General features: G+C 40.1%; 1 protein-coding gene across 3 annotated transcripts in view; it reads left to right on the top strand.

Annotated features, from left to right (window-relative positions):
- Positions 1 to 26,286, top strand: part of EBAG9 (estrogen receptor binding site associated antigen 9) — a 27,446-nt gene extending 1,160 nt beyond the window's left edge. The window contains exons 1-7 of one of the 3 annotated variants that reach the window (XM_055127965.1): positions 125 to 143; positions 9,100 to 9,197; positions 11,521 to 11,599; positions 12,926 to 13,084; positions 14,653 to 14,760; positions 18,112 to 18,203; positions 24,459 to 26,286. In XM_055127965.1, coding sequence (XP_054983940.1) covers positions 9,115 to 9,197; positions 11,521 to 11,599; positions 12,926 to 13,084; positions 14,653 to 14,760; positions 18,112 to 18,203; positions 24,459 to 24,579 — 642 coding nt within the window. In that variant the 5' untranslated portion in view covers positions 125 to 143; positions 9,100 to 9,114 and the 3' untranslated portion in view covers positions 24,580 to 26,286. Of the gene's footprint in view, positions 1 to 124; positions 144 to 229; positions 255 to 9,099; positions 9,198 to 11,520; positions 11,600 to 12,925; positions 13,085 to 14,652; positions 14,761 to 18,111; positions 18,204 to 24,458 lie in introns of those variants that run through there. The other 2 variants (XM_055127963.1, XM_055127964.1) reach the window with 2 other exon arrangements.

The raw sequence follows: 26,286 nt of genomic DNA, 5'->3' as shown, positions 1-26,286 counted from the left end.
ATTATTTTGGCGCCTTATTTTTTTTCGAGTTATTGTAATTTCAAGTTACACACAGTCGGTGGATACGCTATACTCCATCATACGTTTTTTTACCTATCTCGGTATTAAAATTTCTCAAAAATGACTGCGAAGTACAGCCCTTGGTACGTGGTCACTGTCGTGTGTATACCAACATAGATCTTTGTCTTGACTTGCTGGAGAAGTTGTGATCTAGTAACTACTAAAAGGATCTCGCCAGCAATGTACATGGATGGGTAAGGAGGAAAGATAGTTAATCTTTCCTTAGCTGTAGTGTTCTTTTCAGAAATTATATTTAAATCCCTTTCGTGTGAATCAGTATAGCAACTGTCATTTCTATTGGCTTCGTAAAACTATCGTTCCTAAAAGGTTAGGGTTCCTCATGGTTTTGAACCTTGTTTCGTATCTCAGGTAACTTGCTTTATTTAATTTCTGTTAGAAATTAGATTATACTAACATTTCTCCATTTGAGAAAGCACTTTGGGGCAACCACGGTGCAAATTAGTCGAAAATGCATACTTACCAATAAGAGAGGTGATTTGGAAGGCTAAAAAAATCCACATTAATGTGGGCGAGTATAAGATAAAAGGATTTTTCATTGGTGTGTGGAGGCTCTGGCCTTTGGTCCAAAATGAGTGAATGTTATGCTGTGTGACATGGGAATAGTGAAATTTATTGTGTCCTTTGGATAGAACTTAACGTTGTCTGGAACTGTGTTACGAACACATTGAGTATTGAGAAATGCTCATTTTCCTTCACTCAACAAATATTTGACTGCCTACTATGTACTTGTGTTGACTCAGATCTAGAAACTGTGAAAGGAAACGGATGGTGATGTACTGGTGGGATGTGTGCCTCCTTGGTTATTCTTATATTCTATAGCTTATGTACCAGCTGGTGATAGCTGACAGCGAAGGGCATTCTCTAGACTTGATGAGAGTTGCTCCTCAGGGTAACATCTGCTACAAATCAGGTGTTTAAAAAAAAATAACATATATAGGTAATATAATACATGTAACTCTTGAACTGGAACTTTAAATATATTCCTGCCTGCAAATCACTGTAACTGATGAAATCAAAGGTGTTGCTTGATAGTTACCTGGATTGTCTTTATTTCAGGGCAACAGGTGAGAAGTTTTCTTTCATCTGTTAGAATGTCATCCAGAGTTACTAGGAGTGTTTGGGCCTGAAGAGAAAGTATAGTGCATTAGGCCTTTTTTCTTGCATGCAGCCATGCCAGATTCCATCCTCAGTACCCCATATGGTTCCCAAGCCCTCCAAGGAGTGTTCCTAAGAGAGCAGAGTCACAAGTTGGGAGCACTGCCTTTGTGTGGCCCCCAAACAGAGTCACTAGGGATGTTTATTATTAGTGAGGTAGTCTAAACTTGTCAATTCATTAGACTGAGGTTTGAATCCAAGTTGTTGGATGTGGGAATTGGGGAACATACGCCTTGGGACTATGAAATAATAGCATTTTCATAAGATGGTTCATGGGGTAGCAGATAATATTTATATCATGCTTCGTATATCATGCTATACTGTGTGCAAATATGGTCACTTATTCATTCTTCCATTTTATTTATCACAAAAGCAAGTGTCTCACAAAATGAGCATATTCATAATTGCTAGGGAGAAAATTTTATTTTACAAATCAGTAACAGCTCTGCCTTCTATTTTTCTGTTAGGAAAAATCTTTTTTTTTTTCTTTTGCTTTTTGGGACACACCTGGCGATGCACAGGGGTTACTCCTGGCTCTGCACTCAGGAGTTACTCCTGGTGGTGCTCAGGGGACCATATGGGATGCTGGGATTCGAACCCGGGTCGGCCGCGAACAAGGCAAACGCCCTACCCGCTGTGCTATCGCTCCAGCCCCTGTCAGGGAAAATCTTTGCGCTAGATTTCTGGTTGAAGCTATTAGAGTTGACAAACTATGGAACAGTGACACACAGTGATTTGTGATAATATGTGTGGTAGTGATGATCATGGTTATAGAGGTTGCATATGGAATTTATTCTCAGTTATTTATGCATGCATATCCTAACGTGTACTGTGAGTTCACAGAGCGTGGGGGTGCTGCGCGATGCATGACCTTCCGCCTCGCCTCCCGTCCTCCCCAGCAGAGAGACAGACGGGGAACCACAGCCTGATGGTGACAGTGGCCCGTTTAATGTAGAGCTGCTAGCATACTTATAGAACCTATGAGGGGGGTGAGGTATAAGACATAGATGTGATTGACCATTTACAGAAATTAAAGCATTTGGCAGAGGCAGTTCTCTTGAGATTAATGCAAAACATTTGGCAGAGTAATTCTCTTGGGGAGATTAACTGAAGGAGACATGCTGTCTCCCAGGGACATCTACATTGCTTTTGTCTTTCCTTCTAGCTGTGTATGTCAAACAAGTAAGTTTACTTCTTATCAATACTTGCAGTTGTTTGGGTAAACACAGGAAGAAACTAGTTCTTTGGGCTCTGAGAAAGCGATCAGGCTTTTACCATAAATCCCAGACTACGTTTCCTCAGGCCAGTTCAGCTTGTCCTTCTCCATGGGGGTCCTGTCTCTTAAGTCATAACAGCTTGCTTCAAGACCATGCATCGATGCTTTCTAGACTGACCCATTTCAATGCCGGAGTAGGTTTGGCACTTGTTCCGGGGTCCATCCGAGCCCCACAGTAGGACCTCCCTTGTGAGGTGTTAGGTACTACAGCAACCGAAGCCTGAGTCAAGTAATTATGACCAGTGCCCAGGAGTAGATATATTTCAGAGTCAATCAACTTCCAAATATTAGGAGCATAGCATTAACGGTCTTTCTGCGTTTAACCAAAAACATTGTCCTATAGTAAAATATAAAAAGGCTATAGGGGAAATAGAAGAGTAGGTATAAATACACAGCACTTCAAATACAAAGTAATCAAGACTGACTTGGGGAACTAAAACAATGAGAGGTAAAACTCAAAGAAAAGGCTAAAGATAAACTTTAAATTAGAGACGCTAGCCAGAGCAATTCTCTGGGAGGAGAAAAAGGGGCAATTCACTGATGAAGCCTAAAACAGGATTAATATCCAATAGTGTACCTGCGTTTTGTCAACTTCAGTATTCAGTGTCTCCCCTTTAAAATACCCTAATCATGTATCTTCACAATTCTGTCTTCCTTGCACCCAAGTACTACCATGTCTCGAGTTCTAGCTTTCTCTTTTTGCTTATAATGAAAATGTGGGATAAATTATCACTTGTGAAAGTTTGCTTTCTCATGACCAATGGGCTTTAAAATGAAGGGTTTTTTTTTTTTTCCATCTTAATTGTTCTGGTCTTTCTTCTTCCTAGAACTTACTATTGGGTCTTATTCTGCAAATGATAACTGGAGACACCAGATAAGTTAGGTCTTGGGGAACAAGATGTAATAAAAGCTTGTGCTGGGGAGATGGAGGAGGAAGCAGGGATGAATATGGTCAGTATTGATGAAGAGGGCATGGAGATAGCTCAGAGGGGCGGAGCATATGCCTGGCTCCTGAAAGACCCTGATCTGACACAGTTTAGATAAGCTGGGTTAGGCTGGGCTGGTGAGGTGAGCTCTACAAATAACAGAAGAAAATAAATGGAAAAGCCCTTTTTTGATCACTTGAATCTCGGCAGATCAGAGAAAAAGAAAGAGTCACATCGTATTGTCTGAAGCCTGGGGGAAAAAAATCACTGGTGATTTTGTTGTCAGAAATATATGTTGTTTGAGCAGTGGAATTCTAAAGGTTTTCTTGCTTCACTCTTAACAGTCTTGAGTTTCTTGTCATTGTAGGCCACTTCCAGGCATATGCAGAGGCTTTCAGTAGCCACTCAGTGCAAGAGGCCATCTCTCGTCCACGTGGACGGAAGTCCTTGGCATTGCTCAGGCAGCCTTTTGGACTCTGGCTATATCTTAAGAGTCGACTTGCCCTTTCTACTCGGAGAAAGAGAAGTGCCGTGTTTTACCCTCTGGAGAAGAGACTAGCAAGTAGTGGTTTGACAGAGCATCTCGGTATTACAGTGCCAACTATATTTCCTTTCTTAAGGGGTATTTATTTGTTATGATTTTTGTTTTGTTATTTTATTTGTTATTGGGGGAAGCACATCTGGCAGTGCTCCCATTCTTCCTACCTTAGTGCCCAGGGAACCATCCAATGCTAGGGATCAAACCTAGTCCTCCCTCATGCAAAACTTGCTGTTAGCAGTTCAGTCATCTCTCCAGCCCCTTGATTTTGTTTTAAACTTCTGTAGCCAGATGTAAGATGCAGCAAATATACGTAGTTGAGTTTACTGGTGTCCCTACCGCTCCGAGGAGATAGAGATTTGAGTTTTCTTATCTGATTCCATACCTACCTCCTTCCTCACAGGTGGCTACTATTTTTTTTAAATTTTCATTCCAATGTCACTGTCATCCCATTACTCATCGATTTGTTCGAGCGGGCGGGCACCAGTAATGTCTCATTGTGAGACTTATTGTTACTGTTGTTGGCATATCCACTACGCCACGGGTAGCTTGCCAGGCTCTGCCGTGCGGGCGCAAGATTTCATTAATTGAGGAAACTGTTATATGTTATTTTCTAGATTTCAAGGGTCATTGCTCATACCTAGTCATTAAAAACAGCATACTTCTCCGCCTTAATTCACATAATCTGTCACTGTCATCCCATTGCTCATCAATTTGTTCGAACGGGCATCAGTAACATCTCATTGTGAGACTTATTGTTACCATTTTTGGCATATCGAATACACCATGCTTTTAAAGTAGCGTGTTGTTGATACAGGGATGCCATGTATGTCCAAGGAGATCTTAATCTTTGTAATAATTTTTGAATAATACTGCTAATGTAGGGGCGCAGGGAAAAATATTCCCCTGTTCTTCTGGGTTCTTGGACTAGGAGAGCAAACAAACATCAGACAATTAGTGGGAGAAAAGGACCAAACTTAGTTACATGTCTGTGGAGAATTCCCATGGCTGGAAACTCTAGAACTAATAGAACAAACTGAGGTTTCATATTTTGGATGGGATAGGATGGGGTAGGGCCCTAGGGTGATGTGAGATGTTTGTTCCTATGTTATGTTTCTTAAAATTAAGAATAAAATAGGTTTTTCTGGAGACAACTCTAAACCTAAGTCACATATATATAGTAATGGTTTCTCTGAGACCGGGAGAGCCTCATAAACCCAGATCATATTTTTCCTTTAAATAGTAACAGTTTCTCTGAGACCTGGAGCGCCTCACAGCCCTTAGCTCTAGAACCCACGTGATGGGTATGGGAACAAGCCTACATGAACATTTTGGGGGAGGCTTATAATTCACTAATCTATGCCAGTACAGAAAATTAACAATAAATCTGCATTTTATTATAAAATGCACATTTGTTTTCCTTCAGATTTGATTATGTTAATTATTACTTAAATTCCATCTCCTTTTGGGGTAGGGGTGACTCCCAAGCAGTGCTCAGGGGCCCATCTCTGGAAACAGCCTATGGCTCGGGCCTTAGTGATAGAGTGCCTTTTGGGTCTAGGGGTCCTGGGGGATTCCAGGGCTTCACCTAGGAGTGCTGGGGACAGTGGTCATAGGATGCTGGACATTGAGCTTGTCTCCTGCACGTGCAGTACTTTGTGAATCTCACCATTAAATGACCTCCTGGTTCATCTTTTAAGATGGCACGCATGGAACATCAACATGGTTTATAATTATTATTATTTTTTTAATATAGGAGCTAGAGATACAGTACAGTGGGCAGGGTGCTTGCCTAGCATTGTCTGACCTGGAGCAAATATCCAGCACCATATGGGTCCCCCAAGCCCACCAGGAGTGATCCCTGCGCGCAGAGCCAGGAGTAAGCCCTGAGCATATCCTCTCCCTGTACCCCCTACCCAAGGCAGGTGGGTTTCAGTTGTGAGCTTGTTATTAATTATGACTCCTCTTAGCTCATTGTCTCTGTTTGAGCAGAAAGGTTAGTGTAACTTAATTTGTTGGTTGAAGAAGTAAAAAAGTTGGGTGAGGTACTGGCATATTCATTAATCCCATCAAAGGAAACATGATTTTATTTATTTAATTTCTTTTTTTCTTTTTTTTTCTTCTTTTGGGTCACACCCGGCATTTCACAAGGGTTATTCCTGGCTCTGCACTCAGGAATTACTCCTGGCGGTGCTCAGGGGACCACATGGGATGCTGGGAATCAACCCAGGTCAGGCACTTGCAAGGCAAATGCCCTACCCGCTGTGCTGTCATTCCAGTGGCAACATGATATTAATAACACAATGATTTTCCTTTGTTGACAAAAGTGGAGAAAAATCGAAAACGTAAAATTCCATTACCATAAATATTCATTATTATATGTGTGCCAGTGATTTTTTTTTTGTGACTTGATTTGATGTATGATCTACCTTTCTATAGTGGGAAAGTGTGTTTTGTTTTTGCAAATGGATATCAAGTTTTGTTCCCTAATACTATTTGTCAAAAAGATTCTTTGTCAAATTACAGATTTCCGTGCTCCTATAACTTTCATTCTGTTGCATTAATCTATTTATCTGACTTTATTTTGTTCAGTACTGACTGTACTTTTTGGTTGCTTTACTTTTTTGCAAGTTTTGAAATCAGGTCTTGATTTTTCCTTCCATTTTGATATTTTTTAATGCTGTTCACCTGCCCTTTGTCTTTGCATTTCCATATGAGTGCTAATTTATGTGGTGATTCCTATTGAATTAGGTAGCACATAAAATTTAATTTATTTATATTTTTTCATTGAGTGGGTACTATAATCTACAGTATTGTTAATGATGGTTTCCTGTGAACATGTTTTAGAATTAGCTTACCAAGTTTTACAGGGGGGAAAGAAAACTTGATGAAATTTTGATTGGGATTACACTGAATCTGTAGTTTACTTTAGGGCAACGTGGTGTCTTTCATTTTTCCTGTCCCCCAATTTTTATTTATGCACTGTGATATTTAATACTGCTGATCATAGACTAGTTAGTCTTCCAGTATTCCAAGTCCACACCTGCCATCAGTGTCAGCATCTACAGTGTTTCGCTGTCTTTTGGGGCCCCTCACCCCACCCATATGCCCTTAGCAAACTCCTATTTCTTTCATTATAGTTTGGGTTACATGCTTACAATAGTGTTGGTACTTGTGACTTTAATGTGCATAGTTACCTTATCTCTCCACCTCCAAAATGTCCAAAGACCCTTGCCCACAGTCCCTCTAGACAACCTCATCATTCCCTAGATCCTCTTCTTTTATTTGGCATTTTCAGTTCTATAATCCAGGACTAAGGGTTTGCATCAGTTGACCTTCCGTTCACATCCCTTTTTATTCTGTGTACACCACAGTAATTGAGATAATCTGGTTCTGTCCTGGGAGACCTGGTATCTTATCAACGTTAAGTCTGAGCTCTCAGGTTTTAAAGTGAATTTCTCTCTGCAGTATTTGTTGCTGTTGTGGGGGTCACATCTGGTGGTGCTTGGGAGCCAGGGCCAGTCTTCAGCATTCCCAGGGGTCCGTGCTCTTCTGGAGATTGAACTGAAGGCTTCACACATGTGAAACATGACTTCTGGGCCCCAGCAATATATGTATATATTTTAAATAATTTTCAGTACCTAAGTATCTTATGTATTTCTCTAAGTAATTTTTGTGATTTAAATTTTTTTTTAAGAAGCTGGAATGATATTACAGTGGGTAAAACATTTGCTTTCCTCTATGGCTGACCTGAGTTCGATCCCACATACCCACTATGTTTCCCTAAGCCTGACAGGAGTACCGCCAGGTGTGGCCCCAAACCAAAATAAATAAAATGAAAATATATATAGATACATAAATATTTTAGTGTTTTATTATTGCAAATCACAATTGTCTCTAAATTCCATTAAAAGTTCTACATTGGGGCTGGAGCGATAGCACAGTGGTAGGGCATTCGCCTTTCATACGGCCGACCTGTGTTCGATTCCTGCGCCCCTCTTGGAGAGCCTGGCAAGCTACTGAGAGTATCGAGCCCGTATGGTAGAGCCTGGCAAGCTACCTGTGGTGTATTGGATATGCCAAAAGCAGTAACAATAAGTCTCACAATGAGAGACGTTACTGGTGCCCGCTCAAACAAATCGATGAGCAACGGGATGGCAATGACAGTTCTAACATTGGCACTGTCAAAAGGAAAAAATATATAGTTTTAATTTCTTTTCCTGCTTAATTACATAAGTCATAAATTTCACTATGATGTTACATAGAGGGGGTAAAATTTGACATAACTTGAATTGTTCTTAATTGTAAGTGGGGGGAGTAGCCAGTTTTATATCTTTATCAGGTTGAGAAAATTCTCTTAAATTTGCTACATTTTTCTTTTAAATCAGGACTCTATTTGGGGCTTTAGCAAATGTTTTTTCTGTGTCTGCTGAGAAGAATACAGGGTCTTTCTTTTTTCTTTGGCTAACGTGGTATCTTGCATTTGATTGACAAGTATAAAACTAACCCCAACATTCTTGGGCTAAGCCTAAATTGATTGAAATATGTTGTTGATTTCTGCATACTCATATTTTGTTGAGGAGTTTTGTGCTCAAGTTGATAAGATACCTGTTTCAGATTATTTCTTTGGGTAATGTCTTTGGGATAGGTTAGCGTCAGTGTAATGCTGACCTCATAGAATGAATTGGGAAACAGTCTCTCCTCTTCAGTTTTTTGGCAGTTTTTGTAGAATTGGTATTAACTTCTTCCTTGGCTATCTGACATTTCACTAGCAAAGCCTTCTGGACCTGGAGGATTATAACTGTAAATTCAATTTTTAAAATAGAGAGACTTTCAGGTTTTCTATTTCCTTTGTTCTTCATTTTTTGTTTTAGTTCAAGGAATGTGTCTATTTCATCTCACTTGTCAAATATAGGAATAAAGAAATATTTTCTCAATATAGATATCTTTAGTCTTGATATCACTTATGAAATTATAATTTTGTTATTGGGTAGTATATGATTTCGGTTACATACTTTCCAAGAAAATGAATGTGTGATACAAATTTAGACTAATTTCGAAGAGTTGGGTATGGATATACAATCAGTATAACATGTCTTATTTTTTTTGTACATTTTTTGTAGGTTTTGAATCTTACCATGGCTATCACACAGTTTCGGTTATTTAAAGTTTGTACCTGCCTCGCAACGGTGTTCTCATTCCTAAGGAGGTTAATATGCAGGTAAAGAAATTCTCTCTTCAAATTGACCTGTTTATCTTCTTGCTGGTTTTGGATGCCTTTCAGAGTCGGCGGGGGTTGGGGGGAAGCATAACAGAGTATCTTGGTTGTAGTATTCATTCATTAATCTCTAATATTTTTAGATAGTTTTTCTAATCACATGTAGAAGGTGGAGCCTCAGTTTTTCAGTGTTTACATCTTCCATTAAAAGTCGATACTATTTCAGGTTTAAGCAAACCAACTTTAACTACTGTGATCACAGGGCTTTTGTATGTGTTGATAGCTAAGTAGAGTTAAGCATAGGAATTTTTTTTTACCTAAGACAACATGAATTTTAATTTTGTTGTTGTTTTTTGGTTTTGGACCATACCCAGCAGTGCTCCGGGCTAACTCCTGGCTCAGCTCCGGGATCACTCCTGGAGGGCTCAGGGAACCACATGGGGTGCTGGGAAACAAACCTGGGTAGATCGTGTCCAAGGCAAGCCCTACCTGCTATACTATCACCCCAACCTCATGAATGTCATTTTGATTCAAGGCTTAGAGTTCCCAAGCTCATAAGAGTTCCCAAGCTAATAAGTGTTTTTCACACTCCAGTTGTTGCAGGAAGTGCAGGTAGCCCAGGGCAGGTAAGTTACTCTTTTCCCTTATTTGGGGACTTGAATCCTTCTGTCCTGCTGCCACGCCCTGGAGCTAGAGTTGCTTAACTTGGCCTTGGTTAGGCTTCTGCAGGCAGGCCAGACATACCAAGCTGCCCCAGAACGTTTTACATTTTCACAGTGACTGTGATAGTCATCTGTTGAATAAAATTATTGAACAAACTCCGTGCCCAGAATAGTTCCCATTTTCAGTATCCAGTCCTGCAGGATTACTTTCTTGCGATGTTCTTCACCACGGAAGGTCAGTTTAGCTGTCGTTTTGGTGACTTATCTTAGCAAAGCTAGGATTTCAGGTTGTAGTTGACAGCAAATACTGGACTACATAAATATGGAACAGAAAATAAGAGTGACGGTATCCAGGCTGATTCCAAGGTTTGAGCAGCCCAGCACAATACAGCAGACATGTGCATTTCCATTAGGAAGTTCATTTAATAATGAACACGATTTTCATTAATTTTATTTATTTATTGCCATTTTTAAAAAACAGGACTGCTGGTGCTCAGAAACCACCAGGGCCACCCCCAGCAGTGCACAGGGGCCTGCATCTCCGGTCAGGCATCTCCGGGAACTGAACTCGGGGTCTTGCATACCCACCTCCACTTGAGTTCTCTCCCTGTCCCCAGACAGCCACTAAGTAGTACAGACAGTGTAAGTTTTAAATTGTTTGGGTCTAACTCCGTCGTGAATGGAACCATTAGGTCTTTCTTCTGGCCTAAATGGTGCAATGAGAAGGGGACTGCTGCCCCAGAGGAAGGTGGGTGAAGCAGGAAGCGGAGAGCAGCCAGCTCTCTGCTCACAGCCTACCAGCCAGCTTTCTCATATGGCCACGGAATTGCAAGTGGGGGTAGAAGGGTAGAGCCTTTCTGGCCGTTTCCTGGAAACACACGGGTGAGGATTAAATGGCATTGAATATATACATAGTCTTTAACTTGACTGGGCTGGGGAGATAGCTCAGAGGTGTGAGGCCCATGCTTTGCCTGCATGGGGCCCGAGTTTATTCCCCCACACTGTATCAAGCACGCGAGCAACCCCGGGTTTACCCTGGTGTCCCCTGAGCACTCTGGAGAGGCAGAGGCCTCCCCCACAAAGGACCAGGGCAATGTCGTGGTGGTGCGGAGATGAAATGAGAGCTGGAGAAAGCAAGGTACATGTGGTCTGATAGCATTGTACCCTGAAAACAATAAACATTTGCATTCTTGTAAACCAATTCTGCCTCAACAGTGAACATTTTTTTTTTTTTAATGAAAGCAATGGGAAATTTAAGTTATTGCTGGAACCGAAACAGGAAAGGATTTGGGAAGTAGGAAAAATAGTGAAGGGACACTTCAAGCTTCAGAGCTGAGGAGGGGTGGCCAGAAATTCCTAGGTAAAGCTGGATCAAAATGGATACTGTTGTCTGTAAAAGAGGAAAAGGGTTGATGCCAGCATAAATTGCAGGTTTTCTCTTGGAATCTGTAGTTTATGAAAACTCCTATAAAACGTAGATTACTTTAAGAATCAGAAATTCCATTTGATTTATAAAAATTGCGGAATTTCTCTGGGGTGCTGTGAGCGTCCCAGGCCATCTCAGCCTGGCAGTTTGGTGATGTTGGGCCATCACTTCCCTAGTGGTGACTTGGGATGTTTTGTTGTTGTTGTTTTAGAAATAAATGGCTTGGTTTTTGCTTTAGGTCTGGGAGAGGACGAAAATTAAGTGGCGATCAAATAACTTTACCAACTACAGTTGATTATTCATCAGTTCCTAAACAGGTAATTTGGGGCTGGTGGGGTGGAGAGGTGTTTGGGCGCACCTGGTGGAGCACAGGGCTCACACCTGCTGGTACTCGGGAGATCATGCGCAGTGCTGGCTATCAGATTGCTGTCGGGCACATCCGCACAAGGTCCTTACCTTGACCCCTACCCTCTCTCTCTAGCTCCATTAAACAGATATTTTTCAAAGATTGAGTAAGTGTTCTAGAACCCCATTAAACTAAGTCGTAGGCCATTATTACTGTGGAGCGAAATTATTTTGCTAGTGTTAGGCATTCTGTTAGCACTGTATATTTTGGTTCTAATTTCTTTAATTCTTCATTTCTGTTTTCTGCTACTTAGCTAAGATACCTTGTTTTTTTCCCTCACTGATTTCAAGGGTAAGGAGTATTTTTTTTATTAGAACATTTAATAATTATTTTAAAATTTTATACAATTCCAACATCTCTATCATCTTGCAGTTATCTATTTACCTTTTTCATGAGTTGCAAATTCTTTATGCTCTCCCTTTTTTTTTTTTTTTGTTTTTTTGTTTGTTTGGGAGTCACTGCTAGAAGTGCTCAGGACTTACTCTCTGGCTCTGTGCTCAGGGGTCAGTCCTGGTGGGGCTCAGGAGACCATTTGGGGTGCTTAGGATAACTGTGTGCAAGGCAGGCATTCTCCCTGCTGTACTATCTTTGATGAGATTAAATTCTTTATTCTTTGATGAAAAGTTTTGGGTTGTTTCATGAGAACTATCTTTTGAAACTCTTATGATTTAAATTCTATCAATTATGTCGATATTTGTTTTGTTAGGCAGGCACCCTGGCTCATGTTAGAGACCACAAATTTCAGTCCTTTTATGGACTATTCTGGCATCAGTTCAGTCTTCATTCAATAGATCTTCCCGATTTTTGGTTTTTATTTTTTGGTGGATAGAACAGAAAATCAGTCCCAGTATAAAGGTAACTTTTTCACTTGGATTTAGTTTTGGAATGGGATAAAAGATACATTTGTATTGATCAAAAACTGAAAACCACTATTTTTTTTTTTTTTTTTTTTTTTTTTTTTGCTTTTTGGGTCACAACCCAGCGATGCTCAGGGGTTACTCCTGGCTTTGCACTCAGGAATTACTCCTGGCGGTGCTTGGGGGACCATATGGGATGCTGGGGATCGAACCCGGGTCGGCCTCGTGCAAGGCAAACGCCCTACCCGCTGTGCTATCGCTACGGCCCCTGAAAACCACTATTTTAATCCGCTACTATATAAAGCTGTTCGAGTAAGTGGTTAATGAGATGTTAGTTAGGTTGCCCCTCTGTGGCTGACAGTCTTGGCTCGCTCAATTAGACAGATGTTGAAGAATGGACTTCCTGGGATGAAGAAGCACCTACAAGCGTGAAGATTGAAGGAGGAAATGGGAATGTGGCCGCCCAGCAGAATGCTTTGGAACAACTGGAACCTGACTATTTTAAGGACATGACCCCGACGATAAGGAAAACTCAGAAAGTATGTGGAAGATCTGTGTTTGGGGGTTCAGGAGGGAGTGGCTGGGAGGGGCCCCTGAGATGGTGGTGGAGATAGATGGAAGGTCTGGGGCAGGGTGTGGTGGTAGAGTGGCCTATGCATGTAACCCTTCAGTGACAGTGTTGCCAGTCAGGGAGCTTCAAGTGTGAAGATAGATAGGTAGATAGATAGATAGATAGATAGATAGATAGATAGATAGATAGATAGATAGAACTTCAGTTTGTTTCAGCATTTAAACTGAATATCGAAGATCACTTAAAACTACAGGAAATTACTGAAAAAGAGAAGATAATAATTTCTTTTTACCACACAGTGCGTGTATATTATAAAATTCTTTTCAAATCAGTGAATACAGAAGAGCTTAAAAAGATAAGCAGCCAGCTGACATACTCCTGCCCTAGCCTAGTCTGTGGAGTCAGTCCTGCCTCCCCAAATCAGTCACTCAGAACTTTTGCTACTTGGACTGCCTCTAATGTTTTTCGTCATATTTATATATAATATGCTTATACTGCTGTATTTTCCAGTCATAGACATTGTCCATAGACTTCATACTAGATAAATGAAGACTTCGTTTTGATTCATTCTATCCCTCTTCCTAATTCTTCAATTGTTATATGTTACTATTCTGTTTCAAGAAAAAGAACTAAAAGTTTCTTTTCAATCAAGCATATAATATAGTTTATAAAATGGGGACATTAGTTCACATTCCTCTAATAGGATTCTCACTTATATCTCCCAGCCAATTTCTGTGCTATAATGAATATGTATGTATATGTGTGTGTGTTTACATGTTAATTTATTATTGCTAAAGTGATTTGTTTATAATGGTGTTGACATTTATATGTTTGTACTTCAAAGGTTAATAACATTTACATTTTGTAATCAATTGTTTGGGATAAGTTATGTAGATACCTCTGTTGAAGTGATTTAAGTCTTATGTTGTTCAAAGAGCTTACAAATGAATTTCTTACTAGCTTTTAGTTCTTTTATAATTCTATTCTTAAGGTATATGGCTTCTCTCAGTAGGACCCTAGGATATTATAATAGCATCTTAATAAATTAATTAGAATGAAGCTGTAAAACAGGTTATGGCTTAGCAGTAGAGTAAATGCCTTATGAGTTCCTGGGTTTGATCCCCAACACAGGGTAAGGCAAGGGCCCATAGAAGCCTTAGCCTGAAACAGGTGCTAGCCTGAAAGGTAATGCATTCATAGCTGTCCACTGTCCACATGCTTGAGAACTGGTTATAATTTTGTCCAGCTGTGGTGCATCTTACATAGTATGATGAGTAAAAGTGCCTAATTATATTTTAAAGAAGAAATAAGATGATGATATAAGCGAAATGCATTTTTTCTTGGTATGTAAGTGATTTATGGAACAGTTGCCTGAAAGTTTTGGTCATTAATAGATTATTGTAGTTTTTAGATTATACATTTCACAGAATAGAGGTAGTGTATTAAGTAATTTCATAATACTTTGATTAAATAATTACATTGTCTTTTTATATAGCGAAAGGTAAAATAGTCCTCCAATTCTGTTTCATCTTTCAGATCATTATTAAGAAGAGAGAACCATTAAATTTTGGCATCCCAGATGGTAGCACAGGCTTCTCCAGTAGACTAGCAGCTACACAAGACATGCCTTTTCTTCATCAATCTGTAAGTATGCCCATGATACTTAGGGAAGGACTTGTTTCTGTTTTCTTTAAAGAAGAATCAAAAAAATTGAACTTGTGTTTCTATTGATCTTCAAAACATATTTGAGAGCATTTGTAGTTTGGTGAGTCCTCTCAAAGTATATCAGATCCTAAGATCAGATTGCCATAGCAGAAATAAAATCTAGAGGTAAGAATGTTACTTTAAAATGTGACTTTTGGGGCTGGAGCAATAGCACAACGGGTACAGTGTTTGCCTTGCACGTGGCTGACCTGGGTTAGATTCCCAGCATCCCATATGGTTCCCTGAGCACTGCCAGAGGTAATTCCTGAGTACAGAGCCAAGAGTAACCCCAGTGCATCACCGGTTGTGACTCAAAAAGAAAATAAAAAGTGACCTTTGGAGGCTGGAGAGACAGCATAGTGGGTAGGACGCTTGCCTTACGCACAGCTGAACGTAGGTTTGATTCCTGGCCACCCATTCGGTTCCCCAAGCTCAGGAGTGATCCCTGAATGAAGGTAGAAGTGAGCCCTGAGCACAGCTGGGCATGGCCCCAAAACAAACAAAATTATGACTTTTGAAATACCGTATGACTTGAAATCCAGTCACGAACAGCTTTGTAATGGTCTGTCTCAGAGTGATCCAATAAAAAAGTAAAAAAAAAATGACCTTTGAATAGATATTCAATAAAATTATAGATTTAACTTTAAAGGAGTTTTTTCTTTTTTAAGTGTGTTTTGTAACTTATTTCCCTGGTAAAGTGCATTTACTAGATGTACTATAGTATATTAAAGCGTACTTTGAACTCTCCTTGGAGCTAGTACTGAGGTTAGGGCACAACTCTTGTGCCTGAACTAATTCAGTCTCCAGACCAATGATCCCCTGAACTTTTCTTTGTGTAGCATAGGGACACCTTAGCACCACCAGACTCTGCAGGCCCCAGCAGTGGGACTTATATCGAACCACTGTTCAAACTGTTCAGTGTAACCAGCAATTGCTGGAAGAAGTCCTGGAGCTCTCTGAGCACTGCTTTGGGAGAGCCTCCCTCCAGAAAGTAGCATAAAGCATAATTTGACTTAAAAGTGATTTAATTTAAATGTAATACTTTCAAGGACAGAAATAGTATTTGACGACATAATGATGTATCATTACATCATGATATATTAGTGACACATTTTGGGGTCAGAACAATAGTGCAGCTGGTAGAACATTTGCTTTGCATGCAGTCAACCTGGGTTCAGTCCCCTGCACCCCATGTGATAGGGCAAGCACTGCCAGGAGTAGTTCCTGAATGCAGAGCTGGGAGTAATCCTGAGCACCTCCACCTGTGGCCCCAAAACAAAACTTATGTTTAAGTCAAATCATATTACCAATATGGTGATATGCTTCGGATTTTTACATCTACCTAGCTCCTTTCTCAGACCTGAACTTAAGGATGCTTTGATTGACTTGTTGATTATAATAGTGATTTTTTTAACTGTATAACAACCCCACTTTTTTTTTAAATTTTATTTTATTGAATCACCATATGGTTACAATCTCACAATGATCAAACACCCATCTCTCCACCAGTGCATATTCCCCACCACCAATATCCCGGGTATACCCCCCCTTTCCCACCCTTCTCCTGCCTCCATGGCAGACAATATTCCCCATAATCTCTCTCTACTTTGGGGCATTATGGCTTGCAGCATGGACACTGAGAGGTCATCATGTTTCCATTATCTACTTTCAGCAACAACCCCACTCTTGAGTTATTTATAATGTTACTGCCATCTTTCCCAGAATAAACATGATAGAGAGTTGGGGAGATGGAGGGAAGGTATGTAGAATTGAAACCACCATGCCTGTTTAGAACTTAGTCTTAGTATTGACAGTCTAAATCAGCCCACATTCAAAGCATATGGAATTAAACGTTACTTAATTCCTTTGGAAGGAAGAAGTGTTAAAGAACTTCAGATTTTAAACCACCACATCTGTTTACCTTGTTTAAAATTAAAGTTGCTTCTGAAGCCTCTTTCTGTTCTGTGTTTAATATACGTTTTTAATTCATTGATCCTTGGCTTTGCCTGTAAAACTGTGTTTGGTGCTAACAGTATAGTGAAAAGCAAAACAGGCAGTGTATGTATCTCAGAAGAATGCATTCTGATGAGAGAGGTACGGGGTTATAGCTTCACTCACAGGAAGGAGGCTGATGATCAATTAAGGTGTAGCCCTGAGTAATACCTTCTGTGAATCCCCAAGGCCCTTTTTTTTTGGTTTGCTATTCCATTTTTTAAATTTATATTTAACAGATATAAATACTTTAGGATTTTTAGTTTTATTTTAAAAGAATTTCAGAAGAAGATGAGCAGTGAAGTATAACAGGTTTCATTTGGAAGTCTTGAGGAATAGAGAGAGAGAGAGAGAATAATGTACTCAAGAGAGAACACAAGCTTCTCCAGAGTGGAGAAAGAGCCCCAGTACACATGCCAGTGTTAAACTATGAAAGCAAGCTTCTCAAGAGGGGAGATGCGGGCAGCACTGGGCTTAGACAGCACTTGGCTTGGACAGCAGATGCACCTAGAAATATTATATAATTAATTTTTATCAGAGGGTAGTTTTTCATGTAAGTGCTCAAGAGAGAATATAATCTCACAGATTGGCTAGTTAATTTTATGTTCATCATCATTTTTATACCCAACTAGACTTTCCATAATAAACATATATATTTTTTTCTTTTTGGTCAGAAAACAAGAAAAATCTCTGGTCTGGGGAGTATGGAATAGCCAGCCTGGTGATCATATTCTCATAAGCTTTTTTTTTTTTTCCTCTCTGTTTGGTATCACCTGGTTTGTCATTTTTTGCCTAGAACTCAGATAATGAGTTTTACTGAAAAAAAATCCCTAAGTTACTCATGTGCAGATTTTGCACTGTTGTAGAAAGTCCTGTTCTTGTAGTTCATCTTCTCAGCACAGAGACCTGCTGTCAGATGCCTGTTAGTCATTCTAGGATCATTTTTTCTCCCTTTCCTCCAGCTCTGCTCCTTATTCGCACTGAAGAAGAGAGAAACAGAAAGGAGAAATGGTCTGTTTGTTTCCATTCCAAACTAAAATAGATAAAAGTAAAGAAATGGCCTATAAGAGGATTGTCCTTTACAACATGAAGTCGGATGAAAGCTTACCCGGGCCCTGCTGCGGCTAGAAAGGAAACCCGCCCCTGGGTCCGAGCAGCCCAGGTGCCAAATCATTTGGGCCTAGTCTAGGGTGAGGGAAAGCAAAAAGACATGGTACATTTTTAAAGAGATTCTTCTTGACCGTCAGGTGGATGAAGGATAGCGCTGTACTAGCATAATTTTGCTTTCTCTTGTTGTAGCCTGAATTAGGTGACTTAGACACCTGGCAGGAAAATACCAATGCTTGGGAAGAAGAAGAGGATGCGGCCTGGCAAGCGGAGGAAGTTTTGAGGTATTGGCATGCTCTCCACATTGCAGCTTGAGTAGCAGAATCAGTCTGGTGCACTCTGCCTAGAAGTCTTTAAGGCTTGATCTGCCACATTTCTTTTTCCTTCTTTTTGAACTCATTTGAACCTTAGGTTGTGTGAAATCTTGTACTATTATGTATGCTAATAGTTTAAGCCTTGCAGAATTTTTTTCTAAGTTGGAGAAGTTAAATTTTTTAATTTGTAATATTGTTATCTGCATACAAACAGACATCAACCCTTCTGTACTTAGGAAGGTCCAAAGAGTTTTAAAATATGAGTGTTAAATGTAACTGAACTGCTGATGCCATAAAAATAACGGAATCTGATTTTTTGAGAGCTTGCTATAGACCTGTTCTTTGGCCAGTAATTTCAGTTTTGAGTACTTTTAAAAGATATTTGTTGAAATCTGAATGATTTATAACATTGCAATTTCATAATTTCATATTCATTTCTGCCGTGTGGGTGAGATACTCTCAATAGCTTGCCAGGCTTTCCGAGTGGGGTGGAGGAATCGAACCCGATTCGGCTGCATGCAAGGCAACCTCCCTACCAGAGCCTGGCAAGCTACACGTGGCGTATTTGATAAGCCAAAAGCAGTAACAACAAGTCTCACGATGGAGATGTTACTGGTGCCCACTTGAGCAACTCAATGAGCAATGGAATGACAGTGACAGTGATGGATACTCATATCTATACTACATCATGATCACAAATGTCTAATTTCCATCCATACCACATAATTATCTCCTTACGTAATCCCTAACTCACACTGTCTGGTATCCACCATGATATTCTCTGATTTTAAGTTTTCTTTCGTTGTATTTGTTTATTTGGTTTACTTCTTTGTCCTGCCTGTATAAATGATATGTATTCATATACAAGTGAAATCATATGATATTTGGCTTTCGCTGACTTAATCTTTCTCTTGACTTATTTCTTAGCATAATGCCCTCTATTTACTTCTGTATTGCTGGAAATGTTAAGATTGCATCATATTCCCATAGCTGAGTAGTGTTACACTGCATTGTTATCCGTTTGTTCACTGAGGTTGTTTCCACAGTTTCTCCTTTCCATATCTTTACTCTGATGGTACCATTGAGAATGCAGCTATAATGAATGTGGGTGCACTTATCCCTTTGAGATACGGTTTTCGTATTTCTCAACTAAATACCCTGAAATAGAGTAACTGGGTCACTGTCACTGTCATCCCGTTGTTCATTGATTTGTTTGAGCGGGCACTAGTAACGTCTCTCAATGTGAGACTTACTGTTAACTGTTTTTGGCATATCAAATATGCCACGGGTAGCTTGCCAGGCTCTGCTGTTCGGATTCGATACTCTAGGTAGCTTGCCGAGCTCTCCGAGAGGAGCGGAGGAATCAAATATGGATCGGCTTCGTGAAAGGTGAACGCCCTACCCGCTGTGCTATCGCTCCGGCCCAGGGTAACTGGGTAATATGGAGTTTCTATTTTAAGTTATTTGAGGAATATCCTTACTGTTTTCCATAGTGACTGTGCCAATTTGTATTTCTGCTCTCAGTATGTGAGGGTTTTATATTTTCCTCTAAATCCTCACTAATGTACATTATTTCTTGTCCTTTTATTAGGAGTGAGGGTGATGAAATTAAACCCTGGAGGCCTCATATTTACAAAATGTGGCCTCTGCCTCGCAGGCCTATTTCTTATTTTTAATAATGGTTATTCTGTAGTGTAAAAATTCTCACAGAGGCGCCGGAGTGCTAGTACAGCGGGTAAGGCGCTTTCCTTGCACATGGTAGATTGGCTTTGACCCTTGACACCCCGCATGGTTCCCCAAGCCCTCCAGGAGAGAGCCCCGAGTCTGTAGAGCCAGAAGTAAGCCCTGAGCACTATGGGTGTGGCCCCAAAACGAAACAAAACAATCAAAAATCTTACAGAATATAAGCTCAAGAAGCTAAATCATTACTGAATCAAAAGAATAATAGTTTTATTAATGACAAAGGAGTTATACCATATTGCATTATATGCTTTATGCTACATTCCTTATAAATCGTCTACTACTGAAAGAAAACTGTTACTACACATTCCTCTAGGTTAGAAGCTATACCTTTGAGCAGGAGGGACAGTACGGGCATTAAGGTGCTTATATTTCACCCAGCCAACCCACCAACTCTGGTTTGATCCTCAGCCCAGATATGATCCCCCAGTCACCTCCAGGAGTGGGCCCTGAGCACCATCTGCCATGTGTGTCCCCAAAGCAAAAAAAGAGAAACGTATACCTTAATTTTATTTCCTCATCATCTAACATTGTGCCCGGTACTGCACATTTGAATGAAAACAACATATGTGGTTCTCTGCCTGTCTGCCTCTCTGTCTCTCTCTCTCTCTGTCTCTCTGTCTCTCTCTCTCTCTCTCTCTCTCTCTCTCTCTCTCCTCTCTCTCCTCTCTCCCCCCCCCAGAAAATGCCATTCTGGAGGTTTTCAAGTTCATTTTTATTAGTTATTACAGTCTAAAACACTTTGTTCCTGCTACAGCTGCATGAAGTCAAGAAATAAATGAAAAAATTAGTAGCTTGTGACTCATCCGTGATTTAAAACACATTTATTGATTATATTTAAATTACTTTTTCATTTAAGTATGATACATTAAAACAAAACAACTTGGTTGGGAGGGAGGAGTTGACCTTGTGTTGGATTTTAGAGCCAACACGGTGCTCAGGCGTTGCTTCCCGCCAGTCCAGGGTTCTTCATGCAGAGCATGTGCTCCAGCCCCTGAGCTACCCGGGCCACAGCCACTGAAGCTCTTTGTACTTTCAAAGATTGTTTCTACTACCCTTTCCTACCTTCATAAAAAAGGGGGGGCAGAGGGAGAGAGAGAGGAGAAAACAGAGGGGAGAGAGGAAGAGGGGCAGAGCAAATGGGGAGAGAAAGGGGGAGGTTGGGAAGGGGGAGAGAGAGAGAGAGGAGAGAGAGGGAGGGGAGAGAAACAGAAAACCAGATAGAGCAAGAGCGAGCGAGCGAGAGAGAGCGAGAGCGAGCAAAAGAGAGGGGGGAGAGAGAGAGAGAGAGAGAGTGTTTTCCTTTCTCTTATCAATAAATTATAATTCCCGAAACAGCCAGCAGAGGGTGCAGTTAAATAACTGCCAGTAAAGGCTGACTTTCTGGTCTTACCTTGTCTTTTCAGCTTTTGGTTGTCTTTTTTTTTTTTTTTTTTAATGGGAGGGAATCATAAATTTCAGAATGTGTGAGTGAAGTTGTCTGTCAGTAAAAGCGTGAGTCTTTTACAGCTAGTCCTATTTACCGTTTTTCAGTTGAAAGGAATTTTATTTTTGGTAGTAGCGCTATCATTCCATTGCTCATGGATTTGCTTGAGTGGGCACCAGTAGCATCTTCATTGTGAGACTTGTTACTGTTTTTGGCATATCAAATACGCCATGCGTAGCTTGCCAGGTTCTGCCGTGCGGGCGGGATACTCTCGGTAGCTTGGCCGACTCTGAGAGGGATGAAGGAATCGAACCCGGATTCGCTGCGTGCAAGGCAAACGCCCTACCTGCTGTGCTATCGCTTCAGTTCTCAGATCCAGAACTTGACACAAGTGAGGTATTCACTCTACCTCCAGGCCATATCCTTGGCCTGTAAGTATTTTAAAATTTGTAAATGGAATCTGTTATATGGTATGGATCATTAGAAAAGTTGTCACCCATTGTTTTGTTTTGTTTTGTTTTTACTCTATTTTAAGTAAAATTTAGATATATAAGTCTGATTGTTTTAGAACTTTTGGGGGATTCTCATGATTCTCAGTGTCACTAACCACAGGCATAAGAGGTCGGCTGTTCACTGGGAGTCTTACAAGGGAAACTGACAAGGCTCTGGATGCTGGACGCTAAAGCTTCTCAACGTTAGTTGTGCAAAAACACCTCTGTGGCTTTTTCCATTCTGCCTCTCTCTTCTCTCTCTCTCCCCCTCCCTCTTTCCCCTCTCTCACCACTCTCTTCTCTCTTCTCTCCTCTCTCTCCTCTCTCCGTCCTCCCTCTCCCTCCCTCCTTTCCTCTTCCTCCCTCCTTTCCTCCCCCTCTCTCCTTACCTCTCTCTCTCCTTTCCTCCCCTTCTCTCCCTTTTTCCCTCCCTGTCTCTCTCTCCTACCTTCCTCCCCCTCTCCCCTTCTCTCCCTTCCTCCCTCTCTGTTTCTCTCTCTCTCTATCTCTCTCTCTATCTCACTCCTCAAATGTCTTTAAATTTTTCTTTTTTTGTTAAATTTTTCAATAAAGCAATTTTTGCTTAAAAATAACCCTATTTTACTTACTATCCTGTTACCCTGGAAACAAAAACCCTTAACCTTTCACAAAATACCCCAAACTAAGCATTTTGCATGTCAGCTTGGGAGTGCACAGACGCCTGTTAATTGGTAGTAGATGTGTTTTGTGCTGTAAGTTGCACAAAAAGATCCGCAGAGCTGGCGATCTTCCATTGGTTAGTTGTACAACTGGAAGAACACGTAGAGCGTTTCAGTCATGTTTTTTATCCACTACTCCAGCCTGGTTCCCAGTGCCTCTTTAAGGACTGATCAGTGTTATTAAGGAAGAAGGTTCCAGTTCGTTAGTGAATTCAGGAAGGTACCTGGACAGGGAAAATAGGTGTTTTTTTTTTTTGCTTTTTGGGTCATACCCCGAGATGCTCAGGGGTTACTCCTGGCTCTGCACTCAGGAATCACTCCTGGCTGTACTCAAGGGACCATATGGGATGCTGGGAATCGAACCAGGTTCGGCCACATGCAAGGCAAATGCCCTACCCACTGTGCTATCACTCCAGCCCCCCAAATAGATTTTTTGTCTACAGAAATATCTCCATTACCTTTAGTAACAGGAACATTAATTGTTGAAGTGCCTTCTTCAGTTCTTGAAAAGTTCTTTTCCTTTCTCTTTGCCTCTGACATTTGGACTCCATTATTCTTTGTGCAAAAGTGAGTGAAGGTACTAAAAAAAGTCAGTTTTTTTAAGTTTCCCTTGAAAACTTGTTGATGGCCAAAATACTGCCTAAAATCTTTCCCTTTAAAAAAAAAGTTGGTTGTTCATAATTTTGCCTATTTCCATTTATAAGTATGATTGAGAATTATGTATAAAAAATTTTTAAAAGAGAATTATGTGTACATCTTTATGTGTATGTGCAAGTAATCCCCAAGGGTCGTCCTGTATACCTGGCATGACTGAGAGTTGCCACCCGAGCCCAGCTGTGCCCTCCTGCCTGCTTCCTCTGCCCTGCGAGCTGCCTAAGCTTCCCTCCACAGCTGAAACCTTCCCGTCTCCGACCAGCTGCTATTCCCTTTACTGTCGCCCATTCCAGCCCCCTCACTCCTTACACAGTTAGTCAATAAAGCTAGAAACATTTACTGCTTCCAGGTCGGAAGTCAAGGGCTGGAGAGGTCAGTGGGCCATCACGTGTATGTGGGAAACACACGCCCTTCTTTCCCTTCACCAGTACAACTGGTCTATTGTTAGTCCATAGCATCTTTTTAGCTTCTAGTTGGGAGATCACTTAAATTTCCTTTTATTTATTATAGTTTTGGCTGAAGCAATAGCACAGTGGGTAGGGCATTTGCCTTGCACGCAGCCAACCCGGGTTCGATTCCTGTCCCTCTAGGAGAGCCCAGCAAGCTACCAAGAGTATCCCGCCCGCACGGCAGAGCCTGGCATGCTACCCGTGTCATATTTGATATGCCAAAAACAGTAACAATAAGTCTCAATGGGGACATTACTGGTGCCCACTCGAGCAAATTGATGAACAACGGGATAACAGTGCTACAGTGCTAGTTTTGGCCTTGTGTTCTGTACAGCTCTAATTCTCCACATCCTCTCACTGGCTGCTTTTTGTTGCTATAGTAACAGGAGATTGCACCCTCACTATCAGGTTTTTGAGAATAGTACAGAAAGGTATGGTCCAAAGAGAAATAGTGTTCCAGCAAAAAATCATGTGAAAAAGAGGAACCAGGAGATTTGGGTTCATTCTTGTACTTATTGAGCTTGTGGATTTGGCAAGTTGCTTAGCCTTTGTACCTCGTTTTCCTTACATTTAAAAGAGAAGTAATAGTAATAGCTTGTTTTGCAAGCGCTATGTTGGAGAGCGGCTTTCGAATGTCCTTTCAAAGCCTTGAAATGAACGAGACTTTTAAGGCGATAGTAAAAAGGCCCAGCTATTTCTAGAACTGATTTGTTGTTTTTCCTGGGGGTATTTTCTAATAATAAATATATGAATATGTTTACTTTTAGGCAGCAGAAGATCGCAGACAGAGAAAAGAGAGCAGCAGAACAACAAAGGAAGAAAATGGAAAAGGAAGCACAGCGGCTAATGAAGAAGGAACAAAACAAAATTGGTGTGAAACTTTCATAACAAACGTTCTTCCAATGTCATAGTGCCAGTAGGAGAAATCTGAGCTCCAACCCCAAGAAACATTTGTATGGATTTCAGAGTATTTTCAGAACCCAGACACGCTGCTTGATTTTAATGCTGTTCATCGGGCCACCAGACCCTCTGATTCTCTCAGAATACCCGGAACTCTTAGTGATTGAGACTCAGAAGAACAAAAGAGACAGTGAGACTACGAGACAATATTTTCTTTAATGTATTCCAACTTTAAGACCATTGTTAGCTCTAGAAAAATTATTACAAGTGAAATATGCCAGTACCTCTTCAAGCTAGTGTTTCTAGCCAAATGGGTGTAAATAATTTATGCTGGGAAGGAACTCCGCTGTCTATAATGCTTTTCTTCAGTGTGCATTATGAGAAAATAAACAATTTTAAATATTTGTTTGTTTCCATGATTAACTGACCTAAGCCAAATCAACTTGCAGGGCTTCCATTTCTGGAGTTTTGTTATCAGAAACCAGTGTTGGCATATAGGTCCTCAGATTTGAAATGGTATTCTGTTTGTTGTATCATTAAGGAACTTGATTTGGGTTTTGAAGAAAATGACATTAAATGCAATAATTTTATTTATCAAACATTTTATATGTTGCTGTTTTCTTTCAGCTGTTGTAATACATATTTATTTATAATTTATATTGCATGTATAAACATTGAAAATCAACTGGATTGAAAAATTGTTTTACATTATAACTTGTGTTTTAAACACTAGTATTTTTCTCTTTTGTTTGAGTTTAAATGTCATTTGATTTTTAAATGTCATGATATCAATAAGTACCTTCATTCTCCCCACCACTGAAATTGCCATTAATTTATAGAGGATGGCTTCATGTCTGCTCTGTCAGAGCTTATACATAATTTTTGTATGATATATTTATATATATATATATATCTGGCATAATTCAGGTTACCTATGTTGGCTAAGATAACATTATTGGCTTATTAAATTATAAAGCAAGATAGGAGTGATAATTTTATTTTTGTGTGTTGGCTAGCTCCAAGATAGTTTTCAGGAAATAGAGATATGCTGTGTTCGTAGGAGGAAGTGTAGACTTAAAATCTGACTCATTTTTTCCATATTTAAAACACATAGAACCTGATTTTCTATGGCTTTAGAACTTTAAAAGATTTTTACTTTCTTAAAAAGTTGTTGCCCAAAATGAGCATTTTTGTGGGTTTTTAAAATGTTATTCTCTACGGATGAATTATTGCTAATACATTTGAATTAGTGATATTTCATACCGAAATCACTAAGTAGTAAGAGTTTCTAAGTCCTGAGCCTCAGCTTCCTAGCAAAATGTGACTGTGGAATCAGTTGAAATTGAACTTTGATAAATTCTTTCTATATCCTTAAATCACACTTTCAGATATCATATTTGAGAAAGTATTATTAGTAGACTTCCAATTGACTTCCATTCTTAATGATCAATGTACTATTTATTTTTAATTGTTATTTATTTTTAGTACTGTTTAGTTATGGAAATGCTACCTGATCTCTAAATTTGGCGTTCATAAAGAGTACTCTCTACTTAGTACAATAAATTTTATTGCCTTTCCCCAATAATTGACAAGTCCTAATGTCCTACTTTGGTCATAATATTTGTGTCTGAGATTTTGGATTTTGTTTGCTTTTTGCATTTTGTTTATTTAGCAATAAAGACTGGCTAGAAATTA

This window comes from Sorex araneus, chromosome 2 (genome assembly GCF_027595985.1).
Source record: "Sorex araneus isolate mSorAra2 chromosome 2, mSorAra2.pri, whole genome shotgun sequence".
NCBI lineage: Eukaryota > Metazoa > Chordata > Mammalia > Eulipotyphla > Soricidae > Sorex > Sorex araneus.
Note: the sequence above shows the minus strand (reverse complement) of the source record. Positions and strands in the feature narration are given on the sequence as shown.